The following is a 19,842-nucleotide window of genomic DNA, read 5'->3' on the forward strand; positions in this document are numbered from 1 at the left end:
TGTAGGAGGTTAAATGCACATTTAAGCTCTCAAATGTTCAAGTTTAAACACAGCTTATTAATGCAAAAGGTATTCTGCCCTGGTTCTCTATTACGTTTAGATTTATTAAACTAAATCCAGACCTGATGTAAGAGCACACCAATCCTAAAACAGCACCTGGTTCAAATACACAATGATCATCAGTGTATTACTTGATAAATTTAAATTATACAATGTAATTTAAAACATGATGTATAATATACAACACATACATAAAGTTCTCTCTGCTGCAAGATGAAAGGGAGCAGAGCAAGAGTAGCAACCAGCAGAAGACTCTGAAATACCAGTTTTAATTACATTCCACCTAAAACCCTTAAAAAACTAAGCTCCTGAAAAATAAATTAGTAAATTAGTTCTCTCAGTTCACACATAAATATGCAAGGCCAGACTCTTGTCTAAAGCATACAACAATTATTTTTCTTTGTGCTCTTTCTCCTACACACGCTTATTCATTGATTTATTGTTGTCTGTATTAATTTTTTCTAAATCAAAGGTCTGTGAATACACTTTGTCCAAACTAATACACATCAAGTTGGTCTGAAACATTTAATGAATGTAACTGTAATACATAGAATTAGTTAGTTAGTATGTTAGAATATGTTATGTGTGGAAAAATTACAATATCATTCAATCTTCATTAAAAATAAGGGTTGGCAGAAAAAGACAAAAATCTGTCAACACTTCATAAATACTTCAGCCTTCCACTTCTCTTTTGCTGAGTGTGCTACTCTACCTGCTAATTACTGCAACTGCTAAACAGCACCCTATTTTTAGAATATCAAAATATACAGTATAAAGACACATAAATTAAGGAAGCTGTAGAACACATGGATGAGATTTTTAACTCCTCAAAGTAAAATTTATGCCAGGTCTGATCTCAGCACTGCATCTTAATCAAAGTCGTCAGGTGATTAAGTGAGAACCAAACAAAGGACTGCATTTTCAGTTAGCCTTCATTAAAATTCATAAATACAATTCAACATAAATCTCAGCCTTTTCCCACAGTTCTTGCTGAGGTACTTCACATATTACCAGCTACCTCCTTGATTTCCTCCTCCTTTTTTTTTTTTTGTACTACCTATAGCAACCTGTAGACAAAAATCAAAGACAAAAACGACTTTCTAAACTGAGAAACTTATTTCCAACAGAAATTGTCAGTGGAAATAAAATATGTAACCCTGATTTCTCTTTTAGATATCTTCAAGTGTACACAAGGATAGGGGTTCACCTGGAACAAATAATTTTCTTCCTCATTCTTTCTTTTCCAGATTGGTCCCAAGCACTAAAGAGACAAAAATGTATGCACGCAAAAAAATTTGCAAGCTGTTTCCACCTTATGACTGGCTCTATTAGGCTCTTAGCAAAGAGCCAGATTCACTACAGGTATTGAACAGAGCTGGAAAGTAAAAAAAATTCTTAATCATTAATTGATCTGTTAACTACAAGCCTGATTTGTTTTAATTTGGATTTCACCCTAATATTCTGTCGCAGATTTGGTTTAGCACATATAGCCTATTGTAAAAATGAGTGCGTTTTTAGGAGGTTACAGTAAGACTCGTCGTCTTGCAGGTCCCACAATTTAGATCTGTGTTAGTCAACAGATTTTGGCCACTTTTAATGATTATATTGAAGACAAAAATAACTTTCTTCTTCCATACAACAATATCATTGCTTCTTACACTGCTGAAGAGCCCCAAGCAAGCTGAGAGGCACAGCAAGAGGAAAAAAAAAAAATATAATACAATGAACAAATAAAGTCACATTTGCAATGAGCAGGCTATCTTAATATCAAGATACCTAAAGTTTTCATAATTTCTGACCAGTTACAGGAAACAGAACAAATGAGGAAAATAAAAAGGAATTAGAGTAGGCCATAACATGAAAGTGCATATGAAAAAGAGTGGCATAAGGTCCATCCACTTATGAATGTTGAGGAATAGCAATATCATGCATCTATAAGCAAATTTGCTGTGTATAAAGCATTTAGTATTTGTGGTCAGTTTTTTAATGTTAAATGACATTCTGAACATTAATACTCTGGAACTAGACTGCCAATTTCAAAAAAGGAGATCTCTGATAAACCACCAAAATTAAATCGGAAACTGAAGATTTGGACATACAAAGGGGGGGTGTGTGTGTCTGTGAAAGACTGCATTACAAACAGAACAGTGACTGTTGCTAGACATGTATAATAATCTCAACACAATCAAACTCGGTGAACTTTTCACTTCAGTGTTAATGAACATGAATAGCGTGGAACAAAGACAAGGTAGATAAATGACCATGGATGAGTAATGCTAAATCAGCTAATATAAAGTTCTCTCAGCTGATGTGGAAGCAAATTGCAAATCTATATGAAATTAACATGCCATTTGAAATGACCTAATACCTACTATTATTATTATTATTTGGGAACAGCAAATGTAGGATTTGTTTACTAGCAAAAAAACCCAAAAACATTAGCTGAGGGAAAAAAGTATAATAGTCTTCACCTGGTAGTATGAAAGGCCTTTTGAACAAGTTTCTAAGACAACAGAACACAAGATTACGACAATATAGTTCTGCAAAAAATATTAGACTAAATTTAAGGTATAATGTTTCTGTTAATACAATATACTGCACTTCATTTGGCTAGAAAAGTTCTCTCTCATTTATCTGCTCTTCAACTTTTGATATATGGCTGTTTAATTCATTAGTGGAAGGTGAAAAATATGGTCATTAGTAAAATACCTGGGTAAGTAACAACAAAAGGTTGTTTATAGACAGAAAGCTTTAACATTTGAGAGCTTATCAGCTGATTTTTTCTGCTGGAGACCTATTTAGTGGATTTGCTGTAACAACAGATAACATACAAATAAGAAAAACTAACATTTTGGAAGGTAAGATCAGAGCATGCAACATTTGGAATAACAAAATTGTTATTTCAATATTTCTATTGAAAACAATAGAAATAGAATGAGCATCTGTAACTTCAGGTGCAAGCCAGGAGCCCTTCACGGGAACAAGAGCTCCAATAAAAACAGGTGACCAAAGAAACAATGATGAATTACCCATCTGATCAGCGTGTTAAAAAATCCGCATACTCTATTTCCCCTAGTAGTGGTATACAAGCTTGATTACAGGATTCACAGAAGACAAATCACAACTGGAAAAGCCTTTACAATAACCAGGGGAGTGGATTCTAACAAGAAATGCCTAAGGCAGTACGATTTCTTTAGACTACATAAAGCAGCCACTGAAAAGAAGTACGACAATCTCCTTCTGTGCTTAGAATCTGTAAAGTCCCGAGAGAAAAAACTCATCCCAACAGGTAACTTCACCAAGAACGGCTGTTCTGGTACAGCAGCAAACAGGAAAACATTTAGGCTGAGTTAGCAGAAGTATCTTTGCAATCAAAAATGATGTTCCAGAACGCATTTGCAAACAAGATTGTGGGAATAAGTTGTCTAGAGATTTTAAGGATGAAGCAAAAAATTCTGAAAGGAATTACATGATATAGCACAGGCAATAGCAGGAGCGTAAGTCACATCATCTTTTCAATCCACTCTACCCAAAGCATCAATCTGCAACTCCTTATTGATGGCATATATTTAAAAAGGGTATGAATGAAAGTGCAAGAAACCAATTATTGGCACACAGGCTTGCTACGTAAGTTACAGCATGAAGAACACAATTCCTGGTTATCTGTAGACTTGAAGTAAGCTCTTACTTCTGAGCAAGCATTTTTATTTTCAAATGTCTTCTAGTGCAGATATGATCTTTATATTTATGATTAAAACTGTACTTCCAAATAATAATTGTTTAGATTATTTATCAAGACATTATATTACAAAGTGTATGATCAGGTATGACTCATCTGTCTTGATTTCTCTTCATATAACACACTGAATTCAAAACTTTACATTACAATCAATTAGCAGTTTAATTCTAAAGTACTTCCCAAAGAATCAAATATCAGACAGGAACAAAACATATAATCTATTTCCATAACATTATTTTTAAATTTCTGCTCTCCAAAGATAGTTTGTCCCAAACTCAAGCCGTTCTTTATATTTTATCTATCAGTAATTGGCACATGAGAAAGAATGACAATATTAACATTACAATTTTAAATATTTAGAAACAAGGCAGGAAAAGAAATATTTTCTAAAAAGGTAAAATTAATGTAAATGTGCCTTTGCATGTGCAATACTGTTGCAGGAAAGACTGCAACAGTATTACACAATCCTTAAGCCTCCCTCTGTAAAACAAAATCAAGATTTAAAAAAAAAATACATGATGGACTAAAAGCTTCAAGCACGCTTTCAGACAAGTCCTATTATCACTGAGTCTCCCTTCTGCTTTGTACATTTAAGTTTTTTAATTGTCAGCCTGCTTACATGGAAAGGTCTCTTTGACAAGTACTTAAGGTAGGAAATGTAAAAAACAAAAAAATCCACATGCTTTGCTGTTCTGTATGTCTTATATTGCTTGTATCCACTTTAAGAGAATTTATGTAGAAAAGGTTCAAGCAGTTAACACAGTCCAGAGATAAAGCTCATGAAGTACCTCGGGCCTTCTATCCAACACAAAAAGGTATACAGAGCTGACATTTAACCTACCTCTCTGGAACACAGCAGAGGGATTAAAGTATCTGCACTTTTAAAAATAATTACTTGAAACAGCCTGCTCTTGTGCTGTATTATGACTCTATCGGAGACAGATATAGAACTAAGATTCCTCAGTATAGGTAGGCAATTTATTTCCGCATAATCTGTACAGTGCTAAATTAACTATGACTGTGTTATAAAGGTAGAAAACAAACACTTGAGAATGATGAAGAATGTTTATCTTATTTTTCACAGAGAAAATGCAATCCTTCCCCTGATTCTGTAGCCATTTGCCCTGTTTCAAAGTTCCTCTGAAACAGAGAAACCATTTCAATATGGAAATGAAGATAAAATATTTCTCCTTGCCATCACTGCTAGCAGCTCATGAAATACAACCCTTGCATTCAGCACCCATTTTGTCGATACTGCATTCCTTTACCACTTCCTGACAAATCTCATCTAAATCTCCAAGACACCCTGACATCCATACCTCCTGATAAGAAATGCTAAATAATGTTCTTTTCTATTTACAACTCATTAAAATGAGAACTGAAGTTGACAAAAAGTATAAAGTATTATTCTTTTGCTAGCCTGAGTAGAACAAAAGCTACACCTGAGCCAGGACAGTAGGTTTTACTCTCTTATTTTTGTTGTTTGGTTTGGTTTTTTTTAAATAACTGCTGCTAAAATTTCATACTGGAAACTGAAATGTGTTTAGTCTATTGAGCCTATGAGGCTTTTGAAGTTATTCTGGCAATTAAAAGAGCAATGCTGAAAGATCACACTAGCAAACCTGTGGTAGTGCTCTGGTTAGGGCCTAACTGGAGCCTTGAATGACAAATGTACCTAAAATCAGATCACTTTCATAGACTTTAAATAAAGATGGGAATATTTAACCTCTTGGGTTGCCTCTGATTCAGCAGGCATTTATGAAGTTGCTTCTGTGGTAGTGGCCAGCTCTGATGATTCCAACTTCACAAGGGTTTTTAGTTTCTCCCCCTCTAAACAACTTCATGGAATTGTTCCAAAAATAGGTCCTTACCTTCTTCAATAAGAGAAGTATGAATTTCCCTGAAGCCAAGATCACTTCTTATGAGCTACTTTTAAAAGAATTTTTAAAATATTTCACTTCTTTTAACTCAAATTTCTCTGAGTAAAAGTATTGAAATATTTAAACTTCCTTCCCCCATCCTGCTCCCATTACCAAACACAGAGAAAGTGTAGGTTTAAGTAAGGTCTTAAAGTAAATTTGGAAAAGGTTTTATCTCAACATTGCCTCCAAATGTCAGCTCTATTTCCATGCACTCAATAGTCACATTTTTCCCAGCTTGAAATGTTCAGTACGTACTAGACAAGGGATTCGGAAACATAACTTTCTGATTTAGATTGGAAGATCTAGAAACTTGGTGAGACCAATTTCAGTTTCTTTTTGTGGCCTCTATTACACAAAGTTTTACCTCAGCCTTCAGCATATTATCATCCATCAAAAAGTTAGGAATCTACCTTTTTGAAAGTAGGAATCTACTTTTTTGATAGATGATTACCTATCTTCTAGCAGATTTTTTTCAGGGCTTCATGATGACTGCTTTTTCAGTTTGCACTAGAAAGGAGGCTGTTTTGATTAGAACATTTCTTGCTAACGCCCCCAGTAACTACTACTATTCTTAAATGAAATATGAAAACTGTGGTAGCACTATTAATGGTAAAAATGAAACATCAAAATAGCTTAGGCTTTTTAAGTTACTTCAAAAACTTAGGATAATGGCCTACAGAAACTGCACTTCACTTGAAGCCATGCACCCAAAACATGATCCACCTCCTACCTATTTGTTTTCTTCAGTTCAGATTCACAGCGAAGGCTCCCAGAGGCCCTGGGAATATACTCTTGTTTGCTGCCTTCATTTTTATTTGCCTGCACCTACTACATGAAAATTACTACAGGAATACCCATATATTTTATTGATGCGCTTTCATTTGCTAGTAAAGGCAATATTCTTATGTACCTTGCAAAACATCTTGTACTCTAATTATTACAAATATACTAATTGTAAACTAATCCAAGTTAATAAAAAGTGTATGTATTGTACAGCCATTTGGGCAAAAGTTTGCAGGACCTTCCCAGGAAATTTTTCATAAATTTTGGCACTTACTGAAAGAGTCCAGTCAAATACCATGCTAGGTAACACATGCTGGCTACCCTCTTGCTTCTCCAAATGGTTTCAAAATTATGTCTGTATTCACATCTTAACTACCCTGTTTTGCTTTGAAGTTCTACGTACTTTTCATAAGTCTAATGTGTCTCCTATATAAACTTTTAAACAAGACTTTTGATTCATAATTAGTATCAGAATTTTTAATTGCAATATATTAACTTTAAAAGGCCGTTTTCAGTGTCTTTTGGAAAGTGTTTTTTTGTGCCCTCCTCATATATTTGCATTTTATTCACTTGCTAAATTCACTCTGCATGCATAATAAATACCTTCAGGAAGCAGTCTTCCTCGGCATTTTGCATTTGAATACAATCTCATGACTGTTATTTACTTTTTAATTAAAGGAGAACACGTTAGGACAGTATGACTGATAAGTGAACCTATACCTCATGTCAGTTTACAAAACAAGGCAAGTCCTTGCTTACATACCAATTAAGTTCACTGTTTACGATAATGTGATCTCAGGCTTACATAAAGTTAATAGAATGAGAAAAAGCACGCTTCCTTGTATTGGCAGGTTATTGAAAGCAATTTTCGAAATGTGCACCATTTTTCATTTCAGAAAATGTCTCAATGGTCAAGGTCTACTTCAGCAGGGATGTATTTAATTGAAATGCAACAGCATTACCCCTCGGGCCTCATTCGGAATGGACTTATGCCCCTTGCAAGGATGACTTTCACGAAACTTGAAAAAATAGGCTTTAACGTGGATGACTTAGCAACAAATGGGAAGACATTGCCTCTACGTGAGAAGGAAAAGATTGTGCAGCTCAAATGAAAGCGAAATGACCATATGATACCTAAGCAATTAAATGCATCTGTAATCAAGTCCTACTACTGTTTGAAGGCAACATTTCAGTTGCAGGACTAAGCAACTTCTAATTTGTGTGATTAGCAGATACAGAAGACCGCAGGAAATTATGAATGCATTTAGCCTTAGAAAAAAATTTTTTTTAAAAAATTGCTTATACTTGAACAAATGCTCCAAGATTTTAGGGACGAAACCAGTCTTGGGAACTCAATTTGAAAAAAGGGGATTTCTTACATATTCTCACTGTTTTTTTTTTTTTAACTATTATTCTTTAATCTTGTAGTGACAGCATTCAATTTTTATTTAAATTATTCCAAGTCCTAAAACAATTTTAGTCAATTGTACTAATTGATGTCACAAAACAATACCAGATTTTAGTGCCAGAACCAGAAGTGACCAATGTTTATCTTAAATTCATTTTGGGATCACAATTACAAAATCAAATAGGTAACAAAAAAAAACCTCTCTGACACATAACAAAATGTTCATCAGACTGTAATTGCTTTGTATGAGCCTTTCTACCTTTCAGAAGAAAATTCTGTAGCTGACCTTTTCTTATTACAGAGTTTGCAAGAAAGAAAACTTTCACAAAATACATTTTGTTTTAGAGCAAAAATAACTGCACACCCACATGATCGAGAATCAATTATCTTTCATCAAATGGCTTACAGAATTCTTGGCCAGCTTCTGACAAACCAATCAGTACACCTTCAATTTTATTACACATTTAATCTCAAAAAATGGGAAGCAAATATTTTAGACTAAACTGCCGAACTTTATTTCTTAGCATGATACTTCACAACACATCCAGGGTTTTTTTTTGTGTGTTTTCTGGTTGGTTGGGGTTTTTTGGGGGGGGGGGTGGGGCGCAGGTAGGAAATCCTTCAAAGTATCTTTACTAAACTTAGTTTTTGTGAATTGGCTTTTTCAATAGGTGTTTGAAGGTCAAGCATGCTATTTCAGGACTTTTCCTACTAGGAACGTATACACAGAAAAATGCTACAGCAAATGTCAAGCTGTAACTTATGCATGTTTTTGAATCCTTTATACACAATTTCCGAAGTGGCTCTGAAACCTATATTGGTTTCCAAGATGATTAAGCCATTTCCAGTGGACTGCATAAGTATGGAATCTGAATTTAACACAGACGTCAAAACTTACCAGAATTTAGAATGTGTAGCCCAAGATGTTTCCACAGGACATTTACTGTTGACCCTGATACATCAGGATTTACCTGGAATGTACCAACTAACCAAGTCCTGCTGCAACCATGGAAAACTTCATTCAAAACAATAATTATTACAGAGTATATTGTTAGAAAAATACAGAAGATGGCAGAAACCACAAAGAGTTTCAGAACTTGTTTATAATCCAGAGGACAACCTTGAATATAAATTTCCTCATTTCCTCAGTTACCTGTTTTTTTTATACTGGTACAGACCAACTATCAGCTCTTTGACTTTTCTGCAAAGTTTCTAGTTGATAGTTTCTCATTACTACAGTATTTCATTGTCTAAAGAGGTATTTGTTTTTTAGCTTTTGACAGCTCTCTGAAAATAATCTTCTACATGGTAAAGTTGAACATTCTGTACTATCAAGACAAATGTTACTACATTATAGCTCTCACCTTACGGAATATGACACCAAATGATATCTCTGTTTAAAAACTAAATTTCCAGACCTGCTAAGTCGTACTTTGACCTTTATTGACCATCTGGCAATGTCTAAAAACAAACCGAAACCAACCTCAAAGCATATTTCTACTTTCAACAAAAATGTATCTTCTGCATACAAATCCAGAAGCAGAGTCTTTGTTTCTGCTGCACATTTAAAAGGTGAAATGCAGTATTTTTAGGGTTTTTTAGTTTTTCTACCAGTGGATTGCATAACTCGCCAATGGCCAGTAATTTCAAGTTGAAAGTCTGATGATACAGCTAACAAAGAACCACTGAAATCAACACTATAAAGTTCAAGTTAATTGAATTAGATCTTTGCATTTGAGAAGAAATAGGCTTTTATCATTAAAATAAACATCCTTTGGGGCCTTAAAGGAAAGAAATTTTCCTTTTAAGTATATATTGCCGTGTCAGCCTTTTAAATTACCTGTAAGTACAGTGATTGTATTGGCATACAAAACTGCACTAACATTTGTGGAAGTGTTATAACTGTTATAACATTTCATTATTCAATACTTCATATGGAAAATTATTAGTGAAGACTTATTATGATATACATTGGCAAATGATCATTATTTTATTTATGAAGTTAACTTTAAATATACTACTATTAAACAATTGGGGAGGATTAACAGTAAGCATACAGTAGAAAAAGGCTCATCAACATGATATTATTTCCCATATAATTTGGGAAACTAGTCTTGTGAAGACAGTCTCTTAACAGTTCTATTAGAAGTGAGGTACTACAACCAGATAAAAACATCATCATTCCACTGAGACAGAATTTAGTCACCAAATTTGCCCCACCATTACAGTCAAATAAACTTCAATTTCACAATAGTTCTACATGCAATTCTCCTCCTTGCTACCTGATTCCTGAACAAACCTTACACTGGAGAAAAAGTTAGTTGTTCAGTTTAATTATTTCAGAAATGCTTTGTAACACTGGAAGTTCAAGAAGATATATGAATATAATGTTACATAGCAATTACATTGAGATAAAGAATGTTACAGTTATTTTCAAAATTAACAACAATACCTGCTTTTTGAAATAAGAATACTTGCTCCAAGGAAAAGGAAAAGTGAATTTGCATAGACAACTACCCAAAGTTAACACTTGTTACTGTTCAGTAAATAGTCCCCAAGAAACCTACTTTTAAGAGAAAAGAATGCACATCATCTGCCTTTCTTCACCTGTAATTATCCCAACCTTAGATTTCACAGCCTCCAGTAATCTCCACACACATGCCCTGACAAACTACTTCATTAAATCAGTTCACTTGGAAGGTACCCTATGCTATATTTGCCATACTCATAAACAAAGAGAATTTTTTGCATTGCAAAATGTTAAAGGGTGAGACTAAATTTTAAGTTTTAATTTTTCTAACTTCCTGTCCATGCTCACATCTATTTGCATTTCTCTTGAGCTGGTTTTGACCCATATTAATAACTTTTACAGTAACTTTTGACATCCCCCCATTCTCAAGATGGCCTCAAACTCCAGCATAAACAGATCTGAAAAAAAGTTGAGCAACTCATGCATAATTGCTTTAGAGAAGAAAAATCAAACCTCATCTTGGTTCTATAGGTGGTCATATTTAAGCATAATGAAAATCTCCATCTAATTTTTTTCTGTGAATATTCTATTTCAGGAGAAGTGCAGCATATTCAAACAGAGCATCAGCATCAATATGAAAGATAATGGCTTCCCAAAGTCATAGTATCATTGGCATCCAGCACCATAAACTAATAATCTGTAGAATGTAAGTAAGCCCCAAGTTTTATCACTCCAGGTACCCCATGCAATCACTAGCCAATATATAAATTCAAGGGATTAAGGTGAAGACATTTAAAAAGTAATACATATCTCGTAATAAACTTAGTCTGGACTTCTCTTTATGCTGAAGGACAGAGGAAGACGTTAACAATCAGGAAAGCACAGAATCATTAGAAAAATGTAGCACAAGTAACCTTCCTGAATTATATCCTGCAACAGTCAACGCAACTGTAACAATAGTTCAAGGAAACATAACAGAATTATTGCCGATACTAGTACATACCAGTTTGAATAAATAACATGAATTCTTATATAAGAGCACTTGAAAAGGGAAAGCAAGAATATCCATCAACTGCTAGCACAGAACTTCATTTCCATTATCTTCATCTGCATTAGGGGAGAATGTTAATATGTCTTCAAAAAAATTAATTCAATCCTAATTGGGACTGGGGAAGCTCATTCTATCTTTTATCCTAATACTGGTAGTTAAAAGGTGATTTTAATTGCTATAGTAATCAGATATAATGAAGAGCAAAACTGTTTCTGATTAAATAACATTTGCATCAGAATTGCTGTTACATGCTTTTCAGATTCTAGAAAGCTGTCTTCAGTTCTTTTTTTCTCTCTCTTGCTCAGATATGCACATGGAAGCAATGCTGCAAGAATTTTGCAGATGTTAAATCAGATGGAAGTCATGAAAGACTACGTATAAATGTATCATAGCCCAGTCTGCCACGGCCCTTAAAAATAAGAAACACTGCTGAAGAAGAACTAGAAGGAATGTTCTCTTCACTGAGTACCTGGTCTTTAAAATATTGGCAACTCTAAGGTTACTTTGTAACCAGGAATTATGAAGGACAATTCTTAATTCTGGACACAGTGCAGTTTTCTGCTCTCAGTTCCATCAAGAAACAGAAGTTAATCGTAATATCTAATTAATTCCGGTTAATTCTAATCTGGATTCTCTGGTGGCCACAAAAAAAGTTGTAGCTGTTTAACCAGGTAACAAGCAAAAAAATACTTACTATAGAACTATACACTAGAAGGCTGGAAAATGAAAGAACCCTATTGCTCTGACCTGAAAGGCTGTAGCAACGTGTTAAAATTTTTTTCTTGAAGATATAGCTAGAGAAATAACTGAAAGAGAGTTAGGTTAACACACCCTTTGGGTGAAAATCACCTTGTCAAAATGACAGCTTGAGAGGACATCTGCCTCCTTCCTCCAAGTCTTCTGGGTCACATTCACTTAGACAATTTTGTAAACTCTTTATATATGCAGCAATGTGCATACAGAAGTAGATGTATCAAGCAAAAAATAGTTACTTGGCAAAAACAGTTAATTGAACATCAATATAATGGAATTCAGTGAGGATGGAACTAACCCCCCACATCCTACCACGACAACAGAGTTATAGTATGCGAAATGGATATTTCAATATACTTAAATATTGGAAAAATATTTTAGAACTATTAAAATAACTCTGCATCACTGGTTTAGAAACATTAGTTATTTCAATGGGAGTTTTGGTGCATTTGGCCATGTACAGTTATTCAAATATTTGCAGTCTCAGCAAATAAGAAATAAAAACTAAAATTAAATTTTGCATTGATCTGTTGACAGGAAAAGTCTTTCAGGACGAAAAGCAAAATGCTGTCAGTATACTGAGGCATTTATGTTATTGCTAAGCATGACCTACTCCTCACCTGCTAAAAAATTAATAGATGTAGACAGGTACGTTCTCACTGACTGAACTGAAGCAATTTAAGAAGGTGTAACTTTCACCTGTTAGCTACAGCCCTTAAACACAGCCCAATTCACTGACAATAGTATCTAAGTGGGCTTCTCATACTTTTCAACAGCTAATAAAACATGTCAGCTTACATGGTCTGAAGTGGTAGTTTAAACTAACCTCTCTCAGTATGACTTGAAGTACACAGGTAGAGGTGAGTGTAATGATAGGATATTTAGGTTCTTCTTACCCCACTCACAGAAAAGCGTCTGTCCATATTAAAAAGGACTATTTTTCTGTGTGTCAGGTGATAGATATTAAAGAAAGATTAGTCAAATGCTTAAAGAATGGATTAGAAAAGTCTCACTACACATTTCGATGAGCTTAAGTTTACAAAATACAGAAAATATATTTATACATCACCTGTATTTTTTATTTATTTAAATACTTCATTTATAGTTAAACTGAAATTATTGGAAGAATGTTTATATTGCATGAAATTTAAGTTTGTGATCTATACAAAGCAACAGAGTCATTCACTAAAACTTATACTACAGTATATTCCACGCAGTGTCCCTGTCACTTCAAGCAAGGCCAAAAATAATAGGATTTGTGATACCACTGCAGAAACCCTCCAAAGCAGCCCTAGGGAAGTCCCTTTAAAAACAACAGAAACGAACCAAAGAAACAGCAAAAGTCTGAGGCTTTGTGGCAAAGCGATGTACACAAACACAGGAGAATTTTTAAAAGATTCCCACATAAATAATTGGTTTTCTATCATGGTATTCAAATTACAGTACATTAATATAAATTCATTTTTAAAACTCAGAATGCAAAGAATTAAGTATTGGAAAAAACAATTTATCACAATCAGCAAATACAACCAAGTCTAACCAAATACCTAATCTAACTTAGGATTTCTTAAAATGTCATGAAAAATACATATGAAGTGATCACAGAATAAAGATTTTTCACTTGTAAATAAAACTTATTCTCACTTTGTCCAATTCTTTGCTTTTGCAGATTTATACATGGGTTGCTGATTTTTACCAAGTTTAAATGTGAAATTTAGGAGGAAAAAAGGACAAAGTTGTGACACTTGTACACATACATCAATAAAGATAAAACAGCACAACCTGCTGAAATCATTGTAAGTATGATTCAGTCTGACAAAGTAATGCTTAAATAGATTACATATTTGTAACATACATTGATACAAGTGCAACTGCAGGTTCTAGAGAAATGTGATTGCCAAACAGGAAGGGGATGTTGGCTGGCTAACATTCCTTGAGGGCTGGCTGTCCACGCACAAGTGACACAAATGACTAGACATGTTGACTACTGGTGATTTACTGATATGCCAGAAACATTAGCATTCTACATATATGCACCACCAAACGGTATTGTACGTATTATGAGACAGTATTTTTGCACTACCGCATTATCACTGATGGAAATTCTGACCAGTAACTTGTCTTCTCAGGGCTCTGTGTTAACCTCCATAGTCGTCATCTTAAATGTTGGAGTGGATCTGTTTCCCTGGTCTAGTGTTTCTCCAGTATTTTCTGTCCTTGTATAAATTGACTTTACAGATGCTGTATATACGCCCTTGAAAAGCAGTGTTATTTCTAAACTTACCCCCATTCAATCAATCTCCAGCATAGCACTATGTTAATATGTCATAATTAAATGGTTTACTGCAATATCATCCTTACACAAAGTTAATACATCATCACATCTTCCATAAGTTCGTCATAACCAGAACACAAACAGCATTTTTCCATGAGCATGTACTTGTTAGACTATTCAGTGGACAAAATGACAAGTGTTTTACAGATGGGTCAGATTAGCAGATCAACAAAAAAAATCATGGGAACTGAACAAAAAAATGCAGCCTCAAGTAATCTCTTGCACAATCCAATGTACAGTTTTACCACCTCTATTTGCCTGCTGGAGTCAAAGAGGTAAAAGAATAAAGCCTGTATTTTACAACCTTCTGTAAATCTGCACAGCATCAATATCAGAACCACACGATTCCTCCTGCTTTCTTACTTTCCTCTCTCTTATGGTGGCCTCATGCAAAATACAATATTCTTACAGCTGACAAGCTCAACACATTGCTTTTTATCATGCTGAAATCCTACTCTGTACTTAGGCTCCAAGCTCAACCCGATTTTCCAGGTCCTACTAGGACTGTTGGGAGAACATCCATTATAACATGGAGCCTCCAAGCCCAAAAAGACAGACATTAATTGCTACACTACCTTGATTATAGAGATGTTTACAGAATGAAATTAACAACAAAGCAAGAAAGATACTACTTCTTGGAAGTAAATCCATACAAAAAAAAAATCAGTTAACTGCTACAAATGAAAACAAGCCAATAATTCACAATAAAATGCCTGGAAAGGAACATTATACAGATTAAGTGGTAGATATGGAAACGCACACTGAGGTAGGCTAAAACAGAACAGAATTTGCACTGAAAATGTTACACTTTTTTTCTTCATTTTGCAAAAGAGACAGCAAGTATTTTTCAGATTGATCAGGAATAACCTTCAGTTTGTTACTCCTTACTTTCTTTTTCTTTTAACAATTCTCTCTACTAAAAATGATGCCTTACCTTTGTTCATATCAATCAACTGCTGCTTTTTCTTCTGTCGCTCCAGTTTCTCTCGTTCAGCCTTCTCTTTTGCCAATTTGGCTCTCTTGGTCTTCTCCTCCAGTTCTTTTCTTTTGTTGTTTTCTTTTACTGCTTCCTGCATTAGATAAAATGAATATGGTTATCAATATACAGAGGAAAAGTAGAAAGAATAACAAAAATAACCATGTTTGCACAGCTGACAGGGAAAAAAAACCAGGGACTGGCACGCAGTACTTCATGCATCTTCAGAAATCTTAGAGGAAACATAACTTACCATACTATTTGTACACATTAGGATTATTAGATAATCAGAAGAATGAAAACTGAAACAGCTTTGCATTCATGGTGAAGGAAAAAGTTCCAAATTTTTCAGCAGCAACATGTTTGTTTGTTTGTTTTCCTATTAAGACTGTAAGTGTAGCTTAAACCTGTATCTTACTGTTAGGAGTGATGAGTGAGGCTGAAGTCAAGTTCCCACTAGACTTCAATTACAAGTAACTGAAACTCAGTTACTAAAATTTAAGCTACAATTCCTCAAACATTTTTGTTGAAATATCCAAAGTAGTTTGGATCACTTAAATACACAAAAAGCAATAGAAAACAGTTGAATTTATAGATTACAGCTCCAAATCTAAAGTCTCTCAGTCAACAGGTTACACAAACTCCCAAACTAAAAACTGCAATGTAAGAGAACATCCCTGGATTAAAAAACAAAACCAACAACCACTTCCCATGATCTTGCCTTCAATCTGGTCTAGAAAACGTCCTCCTTTTCCAAGGAAGGTTAATTGCAATTTCTTGCTGTGGTGGGTTGACCTTGGCTTGGCTAGGGCCACTCTCTCACTCACCAGGATGGGTTGAGATGAAGACAGGGAGTTCACTCACTTTGTCATGGGCAAGACAACTGGGGAAGATTAATTTATTTTATTGCCAAATAAAATAGAGTTGGATGGTGTGAAACAAAGACAAAGAAGACGACACCTCTCCTCCCTCCCCCTTCTCCTCAGGCTCAACTTCACTCCTTCATTCCCAACTCCTCTACGCCCCCTCCCACACCCCGAGCGATGCAGCAGGGATGGCGGGTTGCAGTCAGTCCATAGCACTTCTTCACTGCCAATCCTTCCCCCTCACGCTTTTCACCTGCTCCACCGTGGGTCCTCCCTGCAGCATATAGTCCTTCAGGATAAACCTGCTCCAGTGTGGCTCTTCTCCACAGGCTGCAGGGGAATTGGTGCTCTGGCACCTGGAACAACCCCTCCTTCTCCGGCCCTGGTACTTGCAAGGCTGTTTGTCACTTTTCCCCCCTCACTCCTCGCTGCCGTGCAACATTTTGCCCTTTCTTAAACAGGTTCTACACAAGCACCACCAGCTTCATTGCTGGGCTCAGCTGTGGTGCCTCAGCTGTGTGGCCTGTGGTGCCTCAGCTGTGTGGCCTGTGGTGGGGCTGTGGCAGGGCTGTCCAGAACCGGCTGGAACCGGCTGTGTCCGGCACTGGGCAGCCCCAGCCTCCCCTCACAGAGGAGGCCCCTGCAGCCCCCCTCAGCCAGCACCCGCACACGTAAACCCATTACACTTACTCATCGCTTCTTTTCACAAATACCTTCATAACTTCTTTTACATTGCCTGCTCTCTCAAAAGAGAGAAATATTTGAATTCCCTTAAGCTGTTCCCCAAGATCCTAAATTTCTCCTTAGTTTCACCTTTCCTAAGATTCACTTATCATGAAGAAATTCACTGAATTCCATCATGATGGAATTCCACCTATTGTCACAGACAGACATGATAAATGTTAGGGATAATTTTCTTATATATATTCACAACAGCTACAAATTTATTGCTCCCTTTCCTCTCCAACTCACAGTATACAAGTACTGTAGGTCTGGGTTTCAGGTGGTTTTGGGAGTGCCAACACATTATGTCCAACAAGTAGTAATAACAGTAGATACCGGATCAAAAAACGTCCAGAATTAACACAGCATGTGCTCGTTAATGATGTTTCAGCTTAAAAAGCTGAACAGTTAATACTTACTAAGCACAGGGCATGAGATAAATGGTTTCCATGTCAAGGTTGACTTTATTTCCTATGCAATTTCATCATGCCTTAAAAACTAGGGAAGTCGTATATGTTCACGAATACAAAGAAGAAGATTTCTTTGTGGATGTCTTTCTAAATATCCAAGACAGTATGTCAGTTGTTATTCCACAAGTAAAATTTCCTGAAGAAATATGGGGCGGACTCATATTACACAGTCCTATGTATTGCTCAAAGATGACATTTCAAATGTTTATAAATGAAGGTGACTATTCACCTTACCGTGTACATGCCAGGAAGAAACTACGGACAACAACTGTCACTTCCAAAAGAAAATCCCATCTAAAGCACCTTTAAGGGTGAAGATCTATATAAACTCTAGCAGTATTTGGTAATCCAAGATTCCCAAATGCCTCCAAATACAGAATATTCACTCAAGCAAGGGACAGCATATTTCAGTGTGCCTATGCCATTTCAAGAGTTTACTGAGGTAAAATACTACCTATAGTCCCTTCTTTAATAGCTGATACTGTTCTGCAGAGATGCTGGATACCACAGTTACCAGTGATGTTACCTGGGGATGCACTTGAAAATTGGACGACGAACTGCATTTGCTGTACCATCACATAACCGATCGCACTGAGAAACACCTTTTCTTTCAGAAAAGAGAAAAGAACATTAAAGGAGAAAATCAATGTTTTATCCTCTTTGGTTTTGGGCAGTTCTGTCTCTGCACATTCAATCACACTTGACAGAGATTTCATTTTACTGCAGCTTCACAGGCTGTAATGAAAGTAAATGCCCACAATCTTATGAGAGAAAGCGAGCAAGAAATGTCATGGCTGAACTAGCAGCCCACTAGCCATTGACATACTATGATTAGATCATAGATTCTGTCACATTTTCTAACAGGAAGACTACAGTACACTGAACTAAACAAGCTCTGAAGTTATTGTACTTGGAAATTCACTTTGAGCCAGACTCTGCAAGTCCTAGCTGAAGGGAGATGGAGACTGCAGTTCATAAAATATGCTGGCTACCAATGATGATTCAATCAAAACCCATTCAAAATAAAGGTTTAATTTTTGTGAAGAACAGTAAGATAACAAAATACTGATAACTGTGTGTGACAGTGCCTATCTTCATCTACCTACAGCTATCCCTTCATATACATGCATATCTACATACAAACAAAAATAAACCCACCATTCCAACACGTGCAGTGCCGGAAGCACAAAGAAGGCAGATGAGCCCATCCACTATTCCTTCGAAATGCACATTTCCTGGTATTTTATTTTCTTCCAGGCTGTAAATACTTTAGAGTATCTTCACATAGAGTCTCTTTGCAGAGACTATAAAAAAAGAGTTGGGGACAGCAAGTAAAAACCCACTAAGCACTAACCTGAAATACCAGAGCTTTTTCCAAACATCCTGTTGCTACAACAGGACCAGGTTGCAGCAAAAAGGCATTAACACTCAGCGCTCTCCGCAATGCTCAAACCGGGCACTCTGCAAGGCAGGAGAGAGAAACCCCAGCAGAGCATCACACCGACCACCTCGGGGGCTCTTGGGCCCTAGACTGGCCCTTTCGGAACTAACAGTGCAGTGCAGCACTGCACACATACAGCTTCTGAAGCACTCTGAGAACAAGATAGAAGGGTTACTATAGAGGGGAAAAAAAAGCATCTGATCGGCTCTTAGCTCTGCTGTAGTACTCCAGTAACTACTTGGTAACAGCTCTAGTATTTCTGATTATTATTTATTGGATTCTTTCCTGCCATCCCAAATTCTCTTGAACCTCCTACCCAGCCTAATAGTTTTATGCCATATTCCTTGAAACTTAACGTATCTTTTTTTCCTCTACATACCAATTCAGAATGAATATTGGGGGGGAAAAAAAACCCAACAAAACAAGCAAACCAAGAATGATCTATCTGAATCATCACCAGTGTTTAGTGCATGCAATCCCTGTCCTTCTTAAAGTATCTCAGAACCAAACCACCTGGAATGTACTTGCTTGTTATCATTCTCCATCAGGCAGTCTGACTCTTAACCATTTCATATGTGTTATATCATTTACTACTTTACATTTAGTAGTAGTGATAGATGAAAGCCTGAAATAAATAATTTGCAAGAACATACTCCCAGTTGTTTTCACATTATGTGCTGAAAGCAAAATAAATCTGTATGTTCACCTGTATTTATAAACATATTTGAGTTAATATTGCTAACAAATACGATCATAGTTTTTCAAAGTTGATTGAAGATGACTGTAAATAAAGGTAAAGAGAATTTTGACTCAGATGTATAGTGGTTTCTACAGCATTTGCTCTG

General features: G+C 35.8%; 1 protein-coding gene across 1 annotated transcript in view; it reads right to left on the bottom strand.

Annotated features, from left to right (window-relative positions):
• Positions 1–19,842, bottom strand: part of DIAPH2 (diaphanous related formin 2) — a gene marked incomplete at both ends in the record, with an annotated part of 241,610 nt that overhangs the window by 61,811 nt on the left and 159,957 nt on the right. Inside the window, one exon of the mRNA XM_082004221.1 lies at positions 15,456–15,591. Within this exon, the coding sequence (XP_081860347.1) occupies positions 15,456–15,591 (136 nt within the window). The remainder of the gene's footprint in view (positions 1–15,455; positions 15,592–19,842) is intronic.

Source organism: Phaethon aethereus, assembly GCF_964289735.1.
Source record: "Phaethon aethereus genome assembly, chromosome: 10".
In the NCBI taxonomy this organism is placed as follows: domain Eukaryota; kingdom Metazoa; phylum Chordata; class Aves; order Phaethontiformes; family Phaethontidae; genus Phaethon; species Phaethon aethereus.